This window comes from Lampetra planeri, chromosome 31 (assembly GCF_965212315.1).
Source record: "Lampetra planeri chromosome 31, kcLamPlan1.2.h2, whole genome shotgun sequence".
NCBI classification, from domain to species: domain Eukaryota; kingdom Metazoa; phylum Chordata; class Hyperoartia; order Petromyzontiformes; family Petromyzontidae; genus Lampetra; species Lampetra planeri.
The window spans coordinates 2,800,561-2,817,252 of record NC_136137.1 but is presented as its reverse complement, the minus strand read 5'-3'; the positions used below and the strand labels follow the sequence as shown (position 1 = coordinate 2,817,252).

The 16,692-nt window shown below is 45.2% G+C and overlaps 1 protein-coding gene across 2 annotated transcripts in view; it reads left to right on the top strand.

Annotated features, from left to right (window-relative positions):
• LOC144729090 (formin-like protein 3) overlaps positions 1 to 9,436 on the top strand; it is a 60,336-nt gene extending 50,900 nt beyond the window's left edge. Inside the window, exons 27-28 of one of the 2 annotated variants that reach the window (XM_078608982.1) lie at positions 2,125 to 2,165; positions 7,146 to 7,246. In XM_078608982.1, coding sequence (XP_078465108.1) covers positions 2,125 to 2,165; positions 7,146 to 7,151 — 47 coding nt within the window. In that variant the 3' untranslated portion in view covers positions 7,152 to 7,246. Of the gene's footprint in view, positions 1 to 2,124; positions 2,166 to 7,145 lie in introns of both variants that reach the window. The other variant, XM_078608981.1, reaches the window with a different exon arrangement.
• Positions 9,437 to 16,692: the final 7,256 nt, after the last annotated feature.

Genomic DNA, 16,692 nt, shown 5'->3' with positions numbered 1-16,692 from the left:
CATTGTCATAATTATTTGTAAAGTGCTGCTCAAGATCATCAGCCTGAATCAACTACATGGACCATCCAAGCAGCCAGCAGTAGTTCTATAACAACGGCAACGGGAGCACCAAGGTCGCTTAATATTCACATCATCTAGTCATCTGCGATGCAGGCACCATCTCATATAGGAAGCGAAGTGTGGGAGGGAGCCTCAATATCGACGTCCTCATTGTAAACTTACAACTCTGAGCGGTAGATTAGGGACCGACTTTGGAGGTCACGTGTTGACCGTGCAATAGCTAGCGGATCTGGCAGCAATAAGGAAGTGATAGTGAGGTGAGGGGGAATCGAAGGCATTGACCATTATGACCACATTGCATTGAGTGCGTCCCCAGCTGCCCTGGGGAGCTCCCTCTGAATGTATTGATCTATCGTAATATATTTATACATATATTAATTTCCTGCAGCATTACTGACCAATGTGGGTTTTTAGAAATCCGTGCCTCCGAATGGGCGTGGGTAAATTCACAAACGCCCCTCCCCCCCCGCACGTTTGTTTGGCCGTGTCTTTGATGCTGTCCCCTCTCTTGTGTTGATGCTGAACGATTCTCCTGTCCCTCTTGCGCGCAGCTGGCGTGGTTCCGCTCCACGGCTGCCTGGCTCCTGTCCGTGCGCGCGGGGCCTGATGTTGGGGCGAAGCGTTCTCAAAAACCCCTTCCGGCGCAGCTCGCTTCTTCTTCTGATTCTTCTACTTCCCTATCACCACTTTCCTGACCAGGTCCTCTGCTTCTTCCTTTTCCGTGGAGGTCGTGGGTTCGATCCCCGACCCTGACTGCCTGTATGTATGGAGTTTGCATGTTCTCTTCATGGTCACGTGAATTTTTCTCCGGGTCCTCTGGTTTTTCCCTCCTCATTTAGAAACGCGCATTCAGAGTGTTTGGCTGCTATACATTTCCACATGATAAGCCACTTCGTTGAGCTATCATTTGTGGCCAGGTCGCTTATGATAAAATAGCTCTGGGCCTTACCTGGTAAAATAAAAATAATTTAGTTACGTTTTTCCACCTTGTAATAGTCTTGACTTGTGTACGTGTGAGCCCCCTGTTAAAGTAGTGAAGATACAACAACAATAATACTAGAGTGGTTTGAGGCTTATGCTGCTCAAGAACATACATAATGCATATAATTATGTTTTTAGACATCAATGCACACATGTTATGTGTGACGATGTTAATTAGGGATGGAAAAATTCAATCCCCTTCTAATTCAATTAAAGGTTGGTTTTCAGGGTTGCGACCTGATCTGGTTTGTCTTACATTGTAATGAAATTAGCGACCTCAAGTGAATACAGGGGTCACGTGAACTCATTAACATACCACATGCAAGAAAACGAACAACATCATTTATACGGACGTGAATCGATGCCGCATTAACGATTGACATTGTCACAACCTCAACACACAAATGCTTATTCTCTACACAAGCTGATGTAAGTGTACATCTGGGGTGAAAAACATTTGCTTGGAATACAATTGCATGTCGTTTTTAATTGTCACATTTTGCTCCCTTGTTTGGTACCTCCAATTGAAATGATGATTCATGTTCATTGTCTTCTCATTTGGTTGTTTATTGTTCCATTATCACTGATAACTCATTCCCATCCCATGTTGTCACACTAACTTCACAGCTGACCGCTGTTTGCCTGCCTCTACCGGTGATGGTTTTTCCTTCAACTCATCATACTGCTTGAACCGTAGCCTAAAAGAGTTCCAGCGAAGAAGACCCAGTCTCCTTAATTAACCTCGCATTTAGGATGAAAGAACCTCGTATTCATATCGATCCTATGTGTTTGGCCTTATCGATACACCGGGTCAGACACTTTCCCTCTGCTGGAGGATATTTAAACTATATATATATGAGATATTAAAATATTTTAATATTACAGAATTTCTTACACGCAAAGAGCGAATAAATTACGATTCCTAGCAACCCTGCCTTGGTTCTTGGAAACGGATAGCAAAAACTAATTTGACACAACAGCAAGAGGTACTGGATATAATTTGCAGGGCAACACTTTACAAAACTGTTAATGTGACTTAATTTAATTTACCTTTCCCCCTCTTCCTCTCTTCTTACCCGCTAGACTTGAAAAAAATTGCCTTCAAAGCAAACGGGGTTTCAAGGGTAAGAGGAGCGGCCGAGGACAGGGCAGCGTAGCGGAGCACCCCCCCCTGAGAACGGTGCCGTGGGGAAGAGCGCAACGCTGCGCTTCCCCTCTCGCCCACCCGCCCACCACCACCACCACCCCACGCGCTTGCACCCGTCTCGGCCATCTTACCCCTCCACCGCTGCGGCGGCAGTCATGGGGTGGTGGGTCCTTGGTGGGGGGGGGTTGTGGTGGGCGGGGGTGGTGAGCGTGCGAGGGAGCGAGCGGACAGCCGAGCAAGCGCTTTTCCCCCGGGCGGTGTCCTCGGGGCGAGTCCTCCGCCCTCGCGCGCCTGAAATGCGTCTGCAGCTTCCACGCGCGCGATGCGACGCCGATGCTTTGCATGCCGCGTGTTTTTTTTTTTGCTGCCGCGGAACGCGATGAGTGTTGACTCGGAATCAGGAGTTGATGAGTTGGTCGTTTAAACAAGTCGGCCAGTCGTTCGATAATTATTCAACTTGATCCGTCGACGTTAACGGCCATGTGTATGCTCCCCGACTCGGGAGGGCGTAGCTTGACCACGCAGATCATCGACTGAAGCTTTTCGTTTGAGGGCTCATCAGCTGACGTACGGAGCAGTATTTGTCAGAGAGTAACCCTTACAATGTTTAAGCAGTGTTAAAATAACCGTCAATGAACTGTCCATGGCAGTCAGGTTCGTTCTCTGGTGTATGGTAATGTCCTGCAGGTCAAGCAACTTTTGCACAAGACTACTTTCTTTTTGGTTTCTTATTTCGACAAATGCAATCATATTCCTGATTCCTGTATATCAGTCCGCTTGCTGTGCGTGCGACTTTAACCGAAAAACCATCATTCTAACCAAAGAGTGGCACTTATTGCTTTCAGCCTTCAGTGTGGCTTGCATACAACTGCATGCAACTTAACGGCACAGATCAGCATCAACAAGGCTACATCATCCTTTGATTCCTTGAAAGTAAATGATGTACAATTACCAAAATACATAGCGTCATATTCATTTGGATTAACCTTCAAAAGAAGCGTTAAAGCATTTGTTACATAAGCTAAGAGGTCTACAATACTGTGAATGCCGCATTATGTATATTAAGCAGAGTGAGGTGATGTTGGCCAGTTGATTTGGTTGTTATCTTGCCTTTCACCGTTTCAATTTTGTAAGAATGCGTGTTTATTTGTAAACAGTGATTAGCACTCTGTGTGGGTGAAACTGGATGTCAATCCCTGCCGTAGAGAATCGTCCACGGCCGAGTGATATCTAAACCGGTCCTGGGTCTGTTCCTCCTTGACCAATCCACACTGACCAGCGTGGTGAAGTACGGTCAAACAAACCCCCATGACTGATGCGACATTTGAACCGTCGACGTTAAGCCAGCAGTGGATTGCAAAGGTCCTTAAACTATTATTTGTGATAATGTTAAACTGTACTTGAAGCTGATTTTGTACGTCTCACGATGCTTTTTAAAGTCCCAGTTCTCATCGCCTTGCTTGTTGCGTAATTACTTGCAGGCAACCACTGCCTTTGGAGTATCCTTTAGTTTACAATAAGACACTAAAAATAAACAACTAAACTTTTTTAATTTAATCACATTAAACTTGCGTGAAAAATATTTAATTGAGTGGAAATAAATTCATAAACAACATTTCTGGGGGCGTAGAATGCAGGGCATTTTATTTGCTTCAATAACTGTAGCGAAAATGTTTGTTAATTGTCCAGGCTGTCTGATACGAAGGCGGCGCTGGTTTGCAACGCCTCTCTTGCCGTCATGCTACCGAGTGCAACACCATACTCTGCCATATTCATTTGAGGACAGGGGAACAATTGGAGCTCGCGCCTGAACAAATGTTAAAAAAGCGAATCTTTAGAAAGCTTAAAAAACACACGCAACAACCGCAAAACAATTTGTGCAAGCACGTGCCGAAATTCTGTCATGGTCACAGCTGCTCAGAGCGAGACTGTGTTCCTTGTCCACGACTGTGGGAGAGACGCACTTCGCTATTTTAAGGAGCGCTTCGTCGGTTGCGTTCTTGGCTTGAAAACTCGACTCGTCAGACGTTGCTGCTGTGGAGAAGGGGAAAAAAATGTAATGTCAGTGAAGGGATACATTTGTAAATGATGGGAAGTAACTGCTGTGGTGCTCATGACACATGGGGTGGGTGGTTTTTTGGGGAACTGGGTGTGACCGAGACAGGCACACGACACGTGGCTCGCCTGCCACTGACGGAGTGGGAATGTAGATAAAATATAAGCTAATGGGGTTCTGACATACAAATAACAGTATTGTGATTGTAAAACTACAGGCTAATTGGGCTACTGTGTACTAGGCTCATATGCTGTAATGTAATTGTGTTAGTGATAGTCATATTAATGATCGGAAAGAAAAATACATCGGCAGTGACGATAGGAAATGGAGTCCTTACTGTCTGTATCGCGATTAAATCATGACAATAGTACAATATGCAAACGTGCCTGAGAGTACGTCCGCTACGGAGAAGGCGCGATGAAATCTGGAAGTATGCAGTGTACTAGGTGGATTGTTACACCGCAGGACGGTGTGAGATAGCGCCTTCATCCAGCTGTGGATTGACCATGGCTGATTATGATGAGAAACATAGTACGAGTCGTGTTGCCGACGACGATAATGGGGTGGATTCAATGCCCCCCACACACCCTTTTGGAAAAAGGAAGTCCAAGTTTATATTGCATGAGCGGTTGTGACCCCCTTTAAATGTATGGTGGTGTTGGTGCCCACATTGGTCAGGGTTTATTTGGGCTAGCATTACGTTTTTAGAATACAGTGTTCCTCTCTGGTACCCCCAAAGCAGCAACATCTCTTACTGGAAGAGGTGGCCGTGTTGGACGACCATGTGACCAAATCAGAATCGTATTGACACATCTCCCCAGAATCTCTGGTGCGCACACCATGTGTTCACTGGGGTCATGAATTATATAAAAAAAAGAAGCCGCCTCTGTGCCAGTGAAAACCCAGATCTGCATGTTTAGTTGCACGCGGGGTGCTCTGGACGATGAAAAAGACCCCCGTGGGATTTTTATGAACTCCAACTTACAGGAATGGCGCAACACTTGTTTACCGGTGAAAATCCCCGACGCGGCACTTTGCCTGCTCCGCTGGGCATCCTGAGCTGGCATCTGTCGCTGAAAAAACGTGATGGACGGTGGGAAAGAAATAACAAACATTCAGCTCTTTGGCAATTGGCATAATACAGCCAAAGAGCACCATAAACACACAGCAAGAAGAGCATTGGCAGTAGGTAGTTGCACCAATGGTAATGCGAATTTAAATCGTTACCCAGAAGAGATCCTGAGTTTCAAAACTGCGTTTTTCATGAGGTTCCTGCTCGGGATGGTTGTCCAGTTAAACTTTTTTTAATTTTTTAATGTAGGTGTAAATAGTTTTGGGTGGTCTCCGAAAGTTTACGCGCTAAAGTTGAAGAACACTGCACCAACTCGGACACCGCACGTATAAAATCTTCGACACCGATTTGCTGTATTGCCTCCCACAGGCACGGAATTGCCCATTTAAGTGGGTGCCTAATGCACGTAATGACTTGCATCCCTGTGCCATCCAACAACCCGACTGCACAAGCACCTAAAAAGAGTATAAAATAACTTGACCAAACTCAAAAGAGTAGAAGCAGTAGTGTTCGACGCAGTAATGGCTGAAGTGTTAGCGGGGAAGGTGGAGTATACTATAGTATTGGCTAAAGTTTGTTTTTAAGTAGATGAGAACCACGTAGTATTTTGAGTTCAATAAGCTTTGCTTTGCTTGGTGTCATCCAGGAAGAGGATGCTCAAATAAGAACCGAGCTGTGAATTGTCAAGCAGGTTTCAGTGGTTGCCCGTTGCGGCTCCTACGCCGTGGGCTTGTATTGGGATGGAGTATTTTGTCATTAGTTGTACGTATTACTTAGCATTTGATCGTTACATTTAACAAATAACGGCCTCCTGTTGTACATTTAAGCAATGTATCGTATTCATGCTTCAGGCTTGCAACTTGTCCACAGCTTTGCTTGCAGCTGTTGATGCCTTGCCTCTCATTCATTCACATGTTTTCACTCATTCTTTACTGTTCATATGTATTATGCATAACACCCGTGAGCCTTTAACCCCCTTGCCTGTGCTTACCACTCTTGCTAATATACGTGTGTGTAAAAAAAAAAAGTGTGTGTGTGTTCACGAGAATTTCGTTCCGGTGTCATGAAAACTTTTTTCATTAAAATATATTGGAAACTGTGGCATTGCTTCATAATCAAGGTTTTTTTTGGGTTAGATCGCGTAAGTATAAATGTGTCGTAGCCCTACACCACCCGAAACAGCCAGTAAGGTTTGTCACGTAAACAACGCTCCAATTAGTTACTCCTTGAGCCCACCGGTGTGTTGGAGAGTAAATCCACAACATTTACAATTTGAGTAGTACGACGTTTCGCTGGTAATTACATCCAGCATCATCGGGCGATTTGCCAGAATATTTATACTTACGCGATCTAACCCCACAAACCTTTATTATGAATAATATTGGTCGCGAAAGCCTACGTGTTAAACTGTGGCATTGATTGCTGCTTATTATACATTCCACACGTTTGAGTATGCAGCAGGGTGAAGCCATTCAAATGCAAGCCGCACGTGCGCCTTTAGGAAATTAACAAATCACGAGTGAAAAATGTATAAATCTTAGCTTATGTAATGCCTATTTGGATTTTCTCTCGGAAAATTGGTATGTAATCGTTTCTCCAATTGACAAAGGAATCCATGTCATGAGGCTAAAGAAATCTATTAAGTTAATGCTACAGTTTGTTTAGTATCCTGGCACCAGCATGGAGTTCCTCCCGTGTGTGTGTGAGCGAGTGATCGTATGGGGAAGACTTGGCACCCGCCTCCCACACCAATGAGCCTCGTTTCTCCCCAGCTGTCGATTCGACTTGCGTTGTTGACACTCGTGCTTTCGACTGTCACTTCCCGGCAGACCTGAGGAAGCAGCCGTTCCGCCGCACGGTGCGTAAGAAGAGCGAGGAAGCCACCAGCCCCACGGCCTACTCCACTGATGTGTGAAGCCCGCGCGCTGCTGCCACTGCCACCGCCACCACCGCCACCACCGCTGCGCTTCCTGACCACGACCAGACTCGTTGTTGTACGTCGTCTGTGCCCTCTACAATTTACGGGCCTCCCCACTTGAAGCCCTTCTGCGACAAGCAAACGTGAACTATTCAAAGGAATCCGTAATTTGACCACTGTGCTCCTGAGCCATCGACTGGGCCCCCGCAGAGTTGTGCAGTAAGCGCGGTTGGCTGCCATCAGCCAGAGTCGTCTGGATGGTGTCCCGTGGTCCAACTATTGCACTCCAGGTTGGATAAAGCGTGTCCGTGGGGGGCACTTCCAGTAATTCGGGAAGCACAATACAAATTCATCGTTTAAAGTTGTGGGCAGAAATCCGCTTGGCTCATCATCCCTCCAGGTTCTGTAAAAGTATGGCCACTTTTGGATGTGATTGTGGAATTGTATCCACCGGCTCAGGATGGACAATGGAGATTAGTACCAACGCAATGCTCGTTTGAGAGCATTTTGGAGAAATTGGCCAAAGATAAACGTGGGCGCTTGTTTCTGTAAGGCTCGGCTTGTTTGAGATCGGCCACAGTAGGACGTCAACTTTTTCATGACAAATTTTATAGCGCGAGTCCGTATAAATTGTCATGTCGAGGTATTTAAAGGGGCTTTTATGAACATGCAACTAGAGTGCAAAAAGGCTTACCTGGTAAAATACCCAAGCAATATTCCTGCTGTCACTCAGTAGAGTATATTTTTTTAGATTAAAACAGTGCACCTGAATTTTTCCCATTGAATGAATGAACATTTGGTTTCATATTGCACCTTGAACAGTTAATATATTTGGCAGCTCTTTTTCAATACAGGATGGTCTTCACACTAAATTGACTTTCGCCTTTGGAATGCCTGTGCATTCATTCGTTGACCCATAATAGGTGACATTGCAATCGTCTGTTCTCAGTGCTAAAATTAGAATGCATCTTAACAAATTAATCTTTTAGTTTCATAGCAGCAAATTAAAAGTTCGGCATGAAGGCAATGTGAATTCCTAATAGTCCAATATGCTGTATTTATGTGCTTGATGTGCAAGCTTTGGTCCATGTAAATTGCATAAAACGCAACGGCCCATTTAGTTAAAAAGGTTATTGTCTAATGCTGCACTTTTCATGGTTAACTGTATTTTGTATATTTTTGGTGATGCGTATTTTGTTATATATAATGCTGCCATTTTAAAGTGTTTATATTATGACCTAAAAAATATTGGATTTTATTTTTGTCAATTGTTTTAGTTTTGGCTTTACAGTGTATATTTTTTTTACAGAACAATTGTCCATACCACACGGAGTGCCTTATGTTTTGCGTTTTCAATAGCTTTATGAAAGATGAAAATTGCACTATATATTAATTGACGTTTAACAAACTCTTGTCCTCGAAGACCTCACAGGGCAGCGTTGACTCGCATATTAATGATAAGGGTCCCTCATTAGTTTCCACTACCAACCATCGTACTATCGACGTGTCCTGCGCAAGCCCCCACTTGTCTTGACAGTCAATATGGTTTGCCCACCATGCACAATTCACTAACAATAACGGAGTTGCAACCGACGAGGAGTGTACCAGAGATGGAGCGATGTAATCAGCTCGTGCTAGATGTGGTACAACAGTTTCACATTTCATGTTTAGCTGTGGGGAGTGGGAGTGGTAGCGGAGCGTGCCAACTACGAACCCGGCGACCCGAGTTCGATTCCCGCTCACGGCCACCAACACCAGCCACGATTATCTGAACCGGTCCTGGCCCTCGTCTAAGTCGACTCGGCCTCAAATTATCTGCTGTGGCGTGTAAAGATCACCACTAGGGAGACAAAGGTGGCCGGGCGTTGTGCTGGCCACCCCCCCGTGTGCTGTGCCGGCCTTCATAGGTGGTCACGAACAGCACTTGTCTCTAAAATAGGTTTTGGCTATATGGGGGATCTTGTCTTTGTCACAGCAATTGCCTGGGTGAGGCCTTTATCCAGCAGTGAATTGATTATGGATGATGATGGTGATGATGATGGAGAAGATCAGGAGTTGGGAAGGCTGCATCGTGTTGGGCCCGCGAGGACTGGAGTTTGAGAAACTCGGCTATCGACCATAGAAAGCTTAAACGCCTCGTAGAAACGAACTCAAATGGCCAAATCAAAAATATTCAGATACGTAATAAACATTCATTTTTCATTTGTTGTCTCCTGTGACGTTACAACTGCACTGTTGCACTATCAGTACCGCATTCACATGACTATTGAGAACATCAATCATTGGGACATGCATCGGCCATCATTTGTCTGTTAACTTTTATTGCCCACCTGTATCGAAGCATTCGCAGTGATGCGATTCACCCCCCCCCCTCCTGACGATTTGTTGAAATCTAGAAATTCAGGATAACTATTTGATCCATTGCTTTAACAAAGTGATGGACATGCAGTCGTGGCTAACAGGGTCATGTAAAGCCATTGTAAATTAGGAAATCATTGGTTGTCTTGCTTTTTAATGAACTTTTAAGTGTCACGAGCTTTTGAATCATTGATCCGTCCATGAATATTCCCTCATTAAACTGGATAGTTACTGACGGTTATGCAGTTTTGCCATTGGTCAGCTCTTGGTTAAGTTCCAATGCCGATTCAAACATTTGATTACCTTTCCGAACGTTAATGTTTAGATGGATTAGATTTTCATTCCACATTTTCACAGCGTCCAAGAATCACATTTTTTAAGTAAAATCATCTGACAAAAAATAAATCCTAAAGTTAATTTATCTTAAACTATTTTAGTTTTTTTCGGTAAAGTTACGTAGAAGGGAAATAAAATAATATAAATATAAAACAATTGGATTTCACACCTGATGATAATTGCTTGTGTTGCAGTCGAAACGTGAGAATTTGTATTGTTTTATATTTATATAATATTATTTCCCTTCTACGTGACTTTACCGAAAGAACCAAGAATATGAATCCCTGCAGTCACGAAAGCTTTAAATCAAAATTGATCTTAAACTGTTTAGATACTAATTATCAAACTAGCTGCATTGCAGCCTTAAAATTTTTAACACATCAGAAGCGAGATGATGGTATTGACCATTACCCCAAATCACAGCATCTGCTTTGCGTAAACTTTTCTTCAAGTTCTGACAACTGAAGAATACAACCTTTAATTCCTGTTCTTCAAAACCGCTTGTTGTTTGTTTAACGCGTCATTTGTTTCGGTCTCTGTGCAGTGCTGTGGCACATTTGTTGACGCATATATGTCCGCACCTCCGATTAGCACGGTCGGTTACGTACGGTGCGATAGAAGTTCCGACTGGAGTGACGCGGCGCTGCTTGCCGCCGGGCCGTTTTGCCACGAGTGCGCAAGTGCAGCAGCACATTGTGCAGTCCACTACATCAGAGAGTTGGGCCAAAGCGATAGCACTACTCAAACCCAAGGGTGGCACAGTCGGGTTTTTTACAGTGGAGTTTAATTGTCTTTTTTATATTAAACCCGATCGTCTGAAATTGGGAGAAATCCGGTTTAATTGGTTCTAATTGCAGAACCGCAGTTCGCCAACTTCTCAACGATGGGCTTCGTCCATTCCAAGCTAAGGAACTCACTGGCGCCCACGATTGTGGAGGAGAAGCTCGTGTTCATCAAGACCAGCCTGCCCGCCGCATTCTACGACTACCCCGTGCCCGACGGCCCCCCCGAGTACGATAGCAGCACCGACGAGGAAGCAGCCTAAGCCTTGGATCAGAGTTTCGTATTAATTAAACAAGGTGTTAATTCCCCGAAATCGGGTTTAATTGTATTAAAGAAAAAAACCCAATGCCTGCCGCTGGAAAAATCGTGTTTCTTCCACCCATGCTCAAACCACACAGAGACCCGGACTCTGTCAATCATTACAACCCATTGTCCTCACTGCTCATGCTGCACGCGCTGTACGAGCGGATGGTAATTGGTAGGAGAGTGGCAATAATGAAAGGGCAACTTACTGCTGATTATGCCGGTTTACACTCGGACCGTTCATGCTGTGGCCAAGTCGCACCAAATTACAGGGGCATTGTTTGCTGATTTGTTAGCCGTTTCTGATGGTTGTGTAATCGATTACGGTAATTGGGCTGCCCCAACGTTTAATGTTAGCACCCTTGTGATAGGAATATCCTCCTGACATGACGTTGCATTGCGCTGTATGCCAAGTGTTCTATCAATCTGGTCAAACTTCTTATGCTGCAGTGTCCACAATATATATTGTCAAGGCCCTTATCACGAAGTGCTTAGTCCACAATATGTCCACTGCCGCCGCATGGTCAATTTGCCAAAGTAACCCCCCCCCCCTGTTAATTTTCTGCCCAGTGGCAGGTCCACGGCTTAAACTCCATCCATCCCATCAGATATCCCCGCTGCCCACTTCACCTCGCAACCCCATAATCCGCACGAGGGTCCTTAATTCGCAGCCAGAAAAGGAGAGTTCAAAATTATTTTACACCGTCAATTCACGTTGAAGGTGAACGTCCCACGCAGGGCAACTGTTCGAGTCGAGTGAATGTTAAGAGACCCCAGTGAAATGATGTGCACGAGTTCCGCGTTGTACGCTGGTTATCATCCCAAACCCGAAATGTTTTGAAATGGTGGAATTATTGTCTGGATATTCATGCGTTTTAATTGAATGTATAATAATAATAACAATTCATTGGGCAACTAAAGCATTATGCAATTTTATTTGCCTTTATAAACACTGCCATTAGTGCTGAACCATTTTATTGCGAGCTAAAGATTTGGTTAAAAAACATGCTGCATTCTTTGGCCAGCGTGCATGCCAATGTGGAAATAACATCTTAAAGGTGAGTCTGGCTGCCCACGTTAGGATTTAGCCAGAAATAGCAACCCGTCTGAATGAACTAAAAGCCTCCCATTGTGTTCGACCCAGCCTAAATATATACATATTGTACATGATGGACTTAAGACCGCATGGCCTGCACGGCGTGCCTACGATTCCGGTATGACGTCGACTGGAAGGAATGGACGCGTGATTTAGATGTTGGTTGCCTCCACTCGTGCCTCCATGCACTTTCACTTTGGTCACATGTGGTCCCAATGGGGGCAGGGTGCTGATTTCGGTCTTTACTGGGGCACATACGGTATGGCTATACACATCCATACGATATAGACACATTCCAGTGGAGTTGATGAATACAAGCCTTAGAAAGGCACACCGTGTGAATTTATCCTGCTGGGACAGCATGCATTGCTTGAGTCTATTTATGGCATCTGTGCAGATTGTAAGTATCCTGTGCATGACTTTTTTTGTTTGTTGTGAACAGGTACAGCCCTTTGTCAATACAGACTCAACCCTGCTCAGCTTCCAGTGTCTGATGAGATTGGGCGCATTCCGAGTGAATTTGACGTAGGCCCTCCAACAATAATTACCAGAACTTAGCTGAGCAAACATTCCAGGAAGTGCCCTACGCAAAAGTCTTGTTGAGGTTGCCCGGGTCAATATTTTAGGTTACTATTATACGTACATACAGGAATATTTAAACTGGGACGTTTTAATACTTTTCATATTGCAAGCATGCATGTGTTACTGAAAAAGAAACTTAATAACAGTACTCTATCAATCCACTGTTGTATGAGGGCCCACAAAGGTGTTTCAGTCATGGAGTTTTTAAAATCCATACTTCATCTCGTTGGTTATTGCAGGTTCGTGAAGGGGGTGGTGCTCAGGACCGGTTGCGATATCACCACCAGCTGGGAATTTTTACCAACCCGCACTGATCACAGTTGTGCTATATTATCAAACAACCCCATGACGGAAGGTTGTGGAGTCGATTGACAAAGATATATATGAATTATTTTTCATTTTTATTCACCGTTACGCATGTTTTAAGTCTTGCACTCATCTGTTTTACTTGTCCCTATCTATTGCTCAAGATACGATTTATTTGACTTTATGTTTCCAAAACAATTCGCTGCGGAAAGTCCCAGCAATACCCTTATCCGCAGGTCTTCTCGGAACGACAGAATACTTGGAACGACAAACACTGGCGAACGACTGAGCCAGCACTAAATGCAGGGGCCATTTGGCCTGCACTTTTGCATTTATTCGGATTTCTTGTGAAAACAGAGGTTTTTTAAAATCAAGGTTAGCATTTTGCACACGTAGTTTAATTACATTTTACTACATTTGGTATACGTGCCATTCGTATCGCACAGGGCTATCACGAACACGGAACACCGTATTTTTGACAGACAGACAAACATAGTCTGCCAGTGAGGTGTGATGTTGCTATGTGTAAGTACTTTGCCATGTCATTTTTTTTAATTTGGTGAATTTGAAAGGTCACGTCAGTACACAATAGCCTACTTGTTTACTTTAGCCCACCGGTGTGTTGAAGAGTGAATCCACAACATTTACAATTTTACTGGTAGGAACCTCCTGGTTACACCAGCCCACAGGGGATTATTGTGTCCGTCCGTCTGTCCGTCGTGCATCCAAAAATTGGAGGGGTGGGGCTGGGTGGAAAGGGGAGGGTGGGGAGGGTGGGGAGGGGCTGGGTGGGGAGGGGAGGGTGGGGAGGGGAGGGTGGGGAGGGGCTGGGTGGGGAGGGTGGGGCTGGGTGGGGGGAGGGGTGGGACTGGGTGGGGAGGGGCTGGTCACCCCGTGGTTCCCTTATAAAACTCAACGTTTAGCCCTCACAGTCGGCCATATTTGCGGAATACACCACGCCGCCGTTGACCCTGGCCATTGATCGAGCAACCCAACGTTCCTACCAGCTCCCTCCGCAGGAATGTGTTTGAGTAGTACGGCGTTTCGCTGGTAATTACATCCAGCATCATCGGGCAATTGCAATTGCCCGCAATGCACGTGAATACGAGATCGGTGGTCCTTCATAGATGACGTCACGAAGCGGCATTCATGAAAGAGCCGCATGTGGTTCCTGAGCCGCAGGTTGCTGCCCCTGCCCGAACAACGAGGGATGACTCTAGTAAGGTGATACCTAATAATTGGTTTGTTTTACCCTTCTATCTGGCAACAAAACTGACACCTTTTTTGTTGGCAGATAGAAGGGTAAAAAAACCCAATTATCATATTTTTTTACTGGCAAATGAGGTTCCATTGGTGTAAAGGTGATACCTGTAACTGCCTTGGTAGCGGTGCCGGATTAAGCTAGTGCGGGGCCTGTAGCATATGTTATAAAGAGGCCCTAAATAAAAAAAAACACAAATACATTAAAACACAAATGTTTAACTTGCATAGTAAAGTAATTGTTTTTTTTCCATTTGTTGTACAGCTAGATAATACAACAAATCCCTAACCTTAAACACCCAGTCGTTCATAAAAGTTGAAGGCAGTGTAGTACTATAGTAATAGAGCAAGTGCAGAATCACCGAACCGGAATTGATAGCTTGAAAGCATTTAGCGCGGGGCCCTTGAAAGTGCGGGCCCCATAACATATGTAACTACTTTTGCTACTAGGATTATAACTAATCCGACACTGAGCGGTGCACAAACCAACAAGGTTCCGAGTTCGTGGAGTTGCGAGGTCACAATGCCCCCTAGGGTCTGCGTGGTGGCGTGCAGTCGCATTAGGCAGACACTCAGCCTTGGCTAAATGATATCACGCGTCCGCCGGTTATCGAGCTGCTGACATATATTCAAATCAATGCTTACATCTAGGTCTGTGGCATGAAAGGAATAATGTGTCTTAAGAGGTCTCTCTCCCAGGTTCGATTTACAGAGCGAGACGTGTGTTCATTTGCAGGGGCGGGTGGAGCATTGGATGCAGTGGTTAGCACAACTGCGCTGTGAACCTGGCGACCCGAGTTAGATTATAATTTCATAATCAGAATCTTTATTTAGACTGGAGGAATCTGCGTCAGTGGCGAGCGATATCTGAACCGATGATGGGCCCCCTCCAGCAAAACCGCACTTAGACATGTAGCAAAGTATGGTCCAACAATCCCCACGGCCAGCAGTCAATTGATACAGGGCCACATGCATGTCAATTGGACTGCAAGGCATCCAAATGGGTGAGATACTTGTGAGCCACGTGAGAGCCCAATACGACTAAATGTCACCTTAAAAAGGCAGACCTGTGGAAAACAATACAATAACAATGCCATATTGGATACATATATAATGCAGAGACATCGCCAAGGTTTTTAAAATTTAATCAGCAACAGCAGATCTTATACTCATTACTCTCTGTGACACTGAGTGTCCTCATGTTACGGTAAAGAGCGCCCACCGACAATGAATATTCGGCCAAACACGTGTATTGCTGCATTTATAGCACATACATGTTCGGCAGATGCTGTGGTGCACTGGATAGCACACTGCCTATGAATCTGGTGACCCGAGTTTGATTCCCGGCCATGGACAAACTCAGTAGCGACTGAGATCTGAACCGGTCCTCAGCTTTTCACACAACACTGACCCGCACTCACTAGCACAGTGAAGAATGGTTAAACAACTCACGTGACCTACATGGCATGGGGATACCTTCATCCAGCAGTGGATTGTGAGACCTTTCCGTGTCACTGACATATCAGGAAAGCCAATGCCTTCACTTGCGACGGTATTGTGCCAATTCACAAATGGCCGTACAATTATGACTCGTACGTCCGCTCACATGGTTATGAACGAAGGTCAAACTCTTCATGAATTCACTCGCTCATTCATTTCCCGACGTCACTCAGCACCCCCCACCCCCCAGTGCTGCCACCCCTTCCCTGCCACCTCTTCTCAGCACCTCCACCCTTGATGCTCGACCTGATGATGAGTTCCAATACGACGAAGACAGGGCCGACAAGGCAGCCAGCTGCGTGCCATGCTGTCTAACTGCTCCTGCTGCTGCTGTTGCGAGAGCCTCTCCAAATTCCTGGTAGCCAGAAAGAGTCCATCCTCCTACGGCTCCAGAGGAGGTTGAATTATCGCCGTGGGTTCTCTTTGAGCCGGCGAATTCTCAAACGCGTGTAGGTGTATGGATTGGCGTGCACTCGGCTTCGTTAAGGTTTATTTTTTTGCAAGTGTGAACACAGCTACGTGTAAAGAGAGGGTAAATCAGAGTGCGGCCAGACGAGATTGTGGGTTTAGAAGAGCTGAAACACCTGCAAAATGCAGAAGTCTTTCAGCGATTTATATGTTAATGTGGAACAACGAATCAACCTGGTAGCGCTGTGGTGAATCCATGCCACAAGGGTTTTTTTTATTGTACCTCACCTGGTCAGTGTGGGCTGGTGAAAGTGGGGAGCATAGTACAGTACAACGCAATGGATTTTTCGGCACTCTCCTCTGGTGCCTACAGCATAAATCCACAGTAGCCTATAACACGGTTTGTTCATGTTGATCGCCCATCAAAACACCGATTAGCTTCTGACATCGGACGAGATTGGGTGCATTCCGAGTGATTTGGTCAGAGGCGTCTGAGCTCTTACAATACGGTGTTCAATTATGCGCC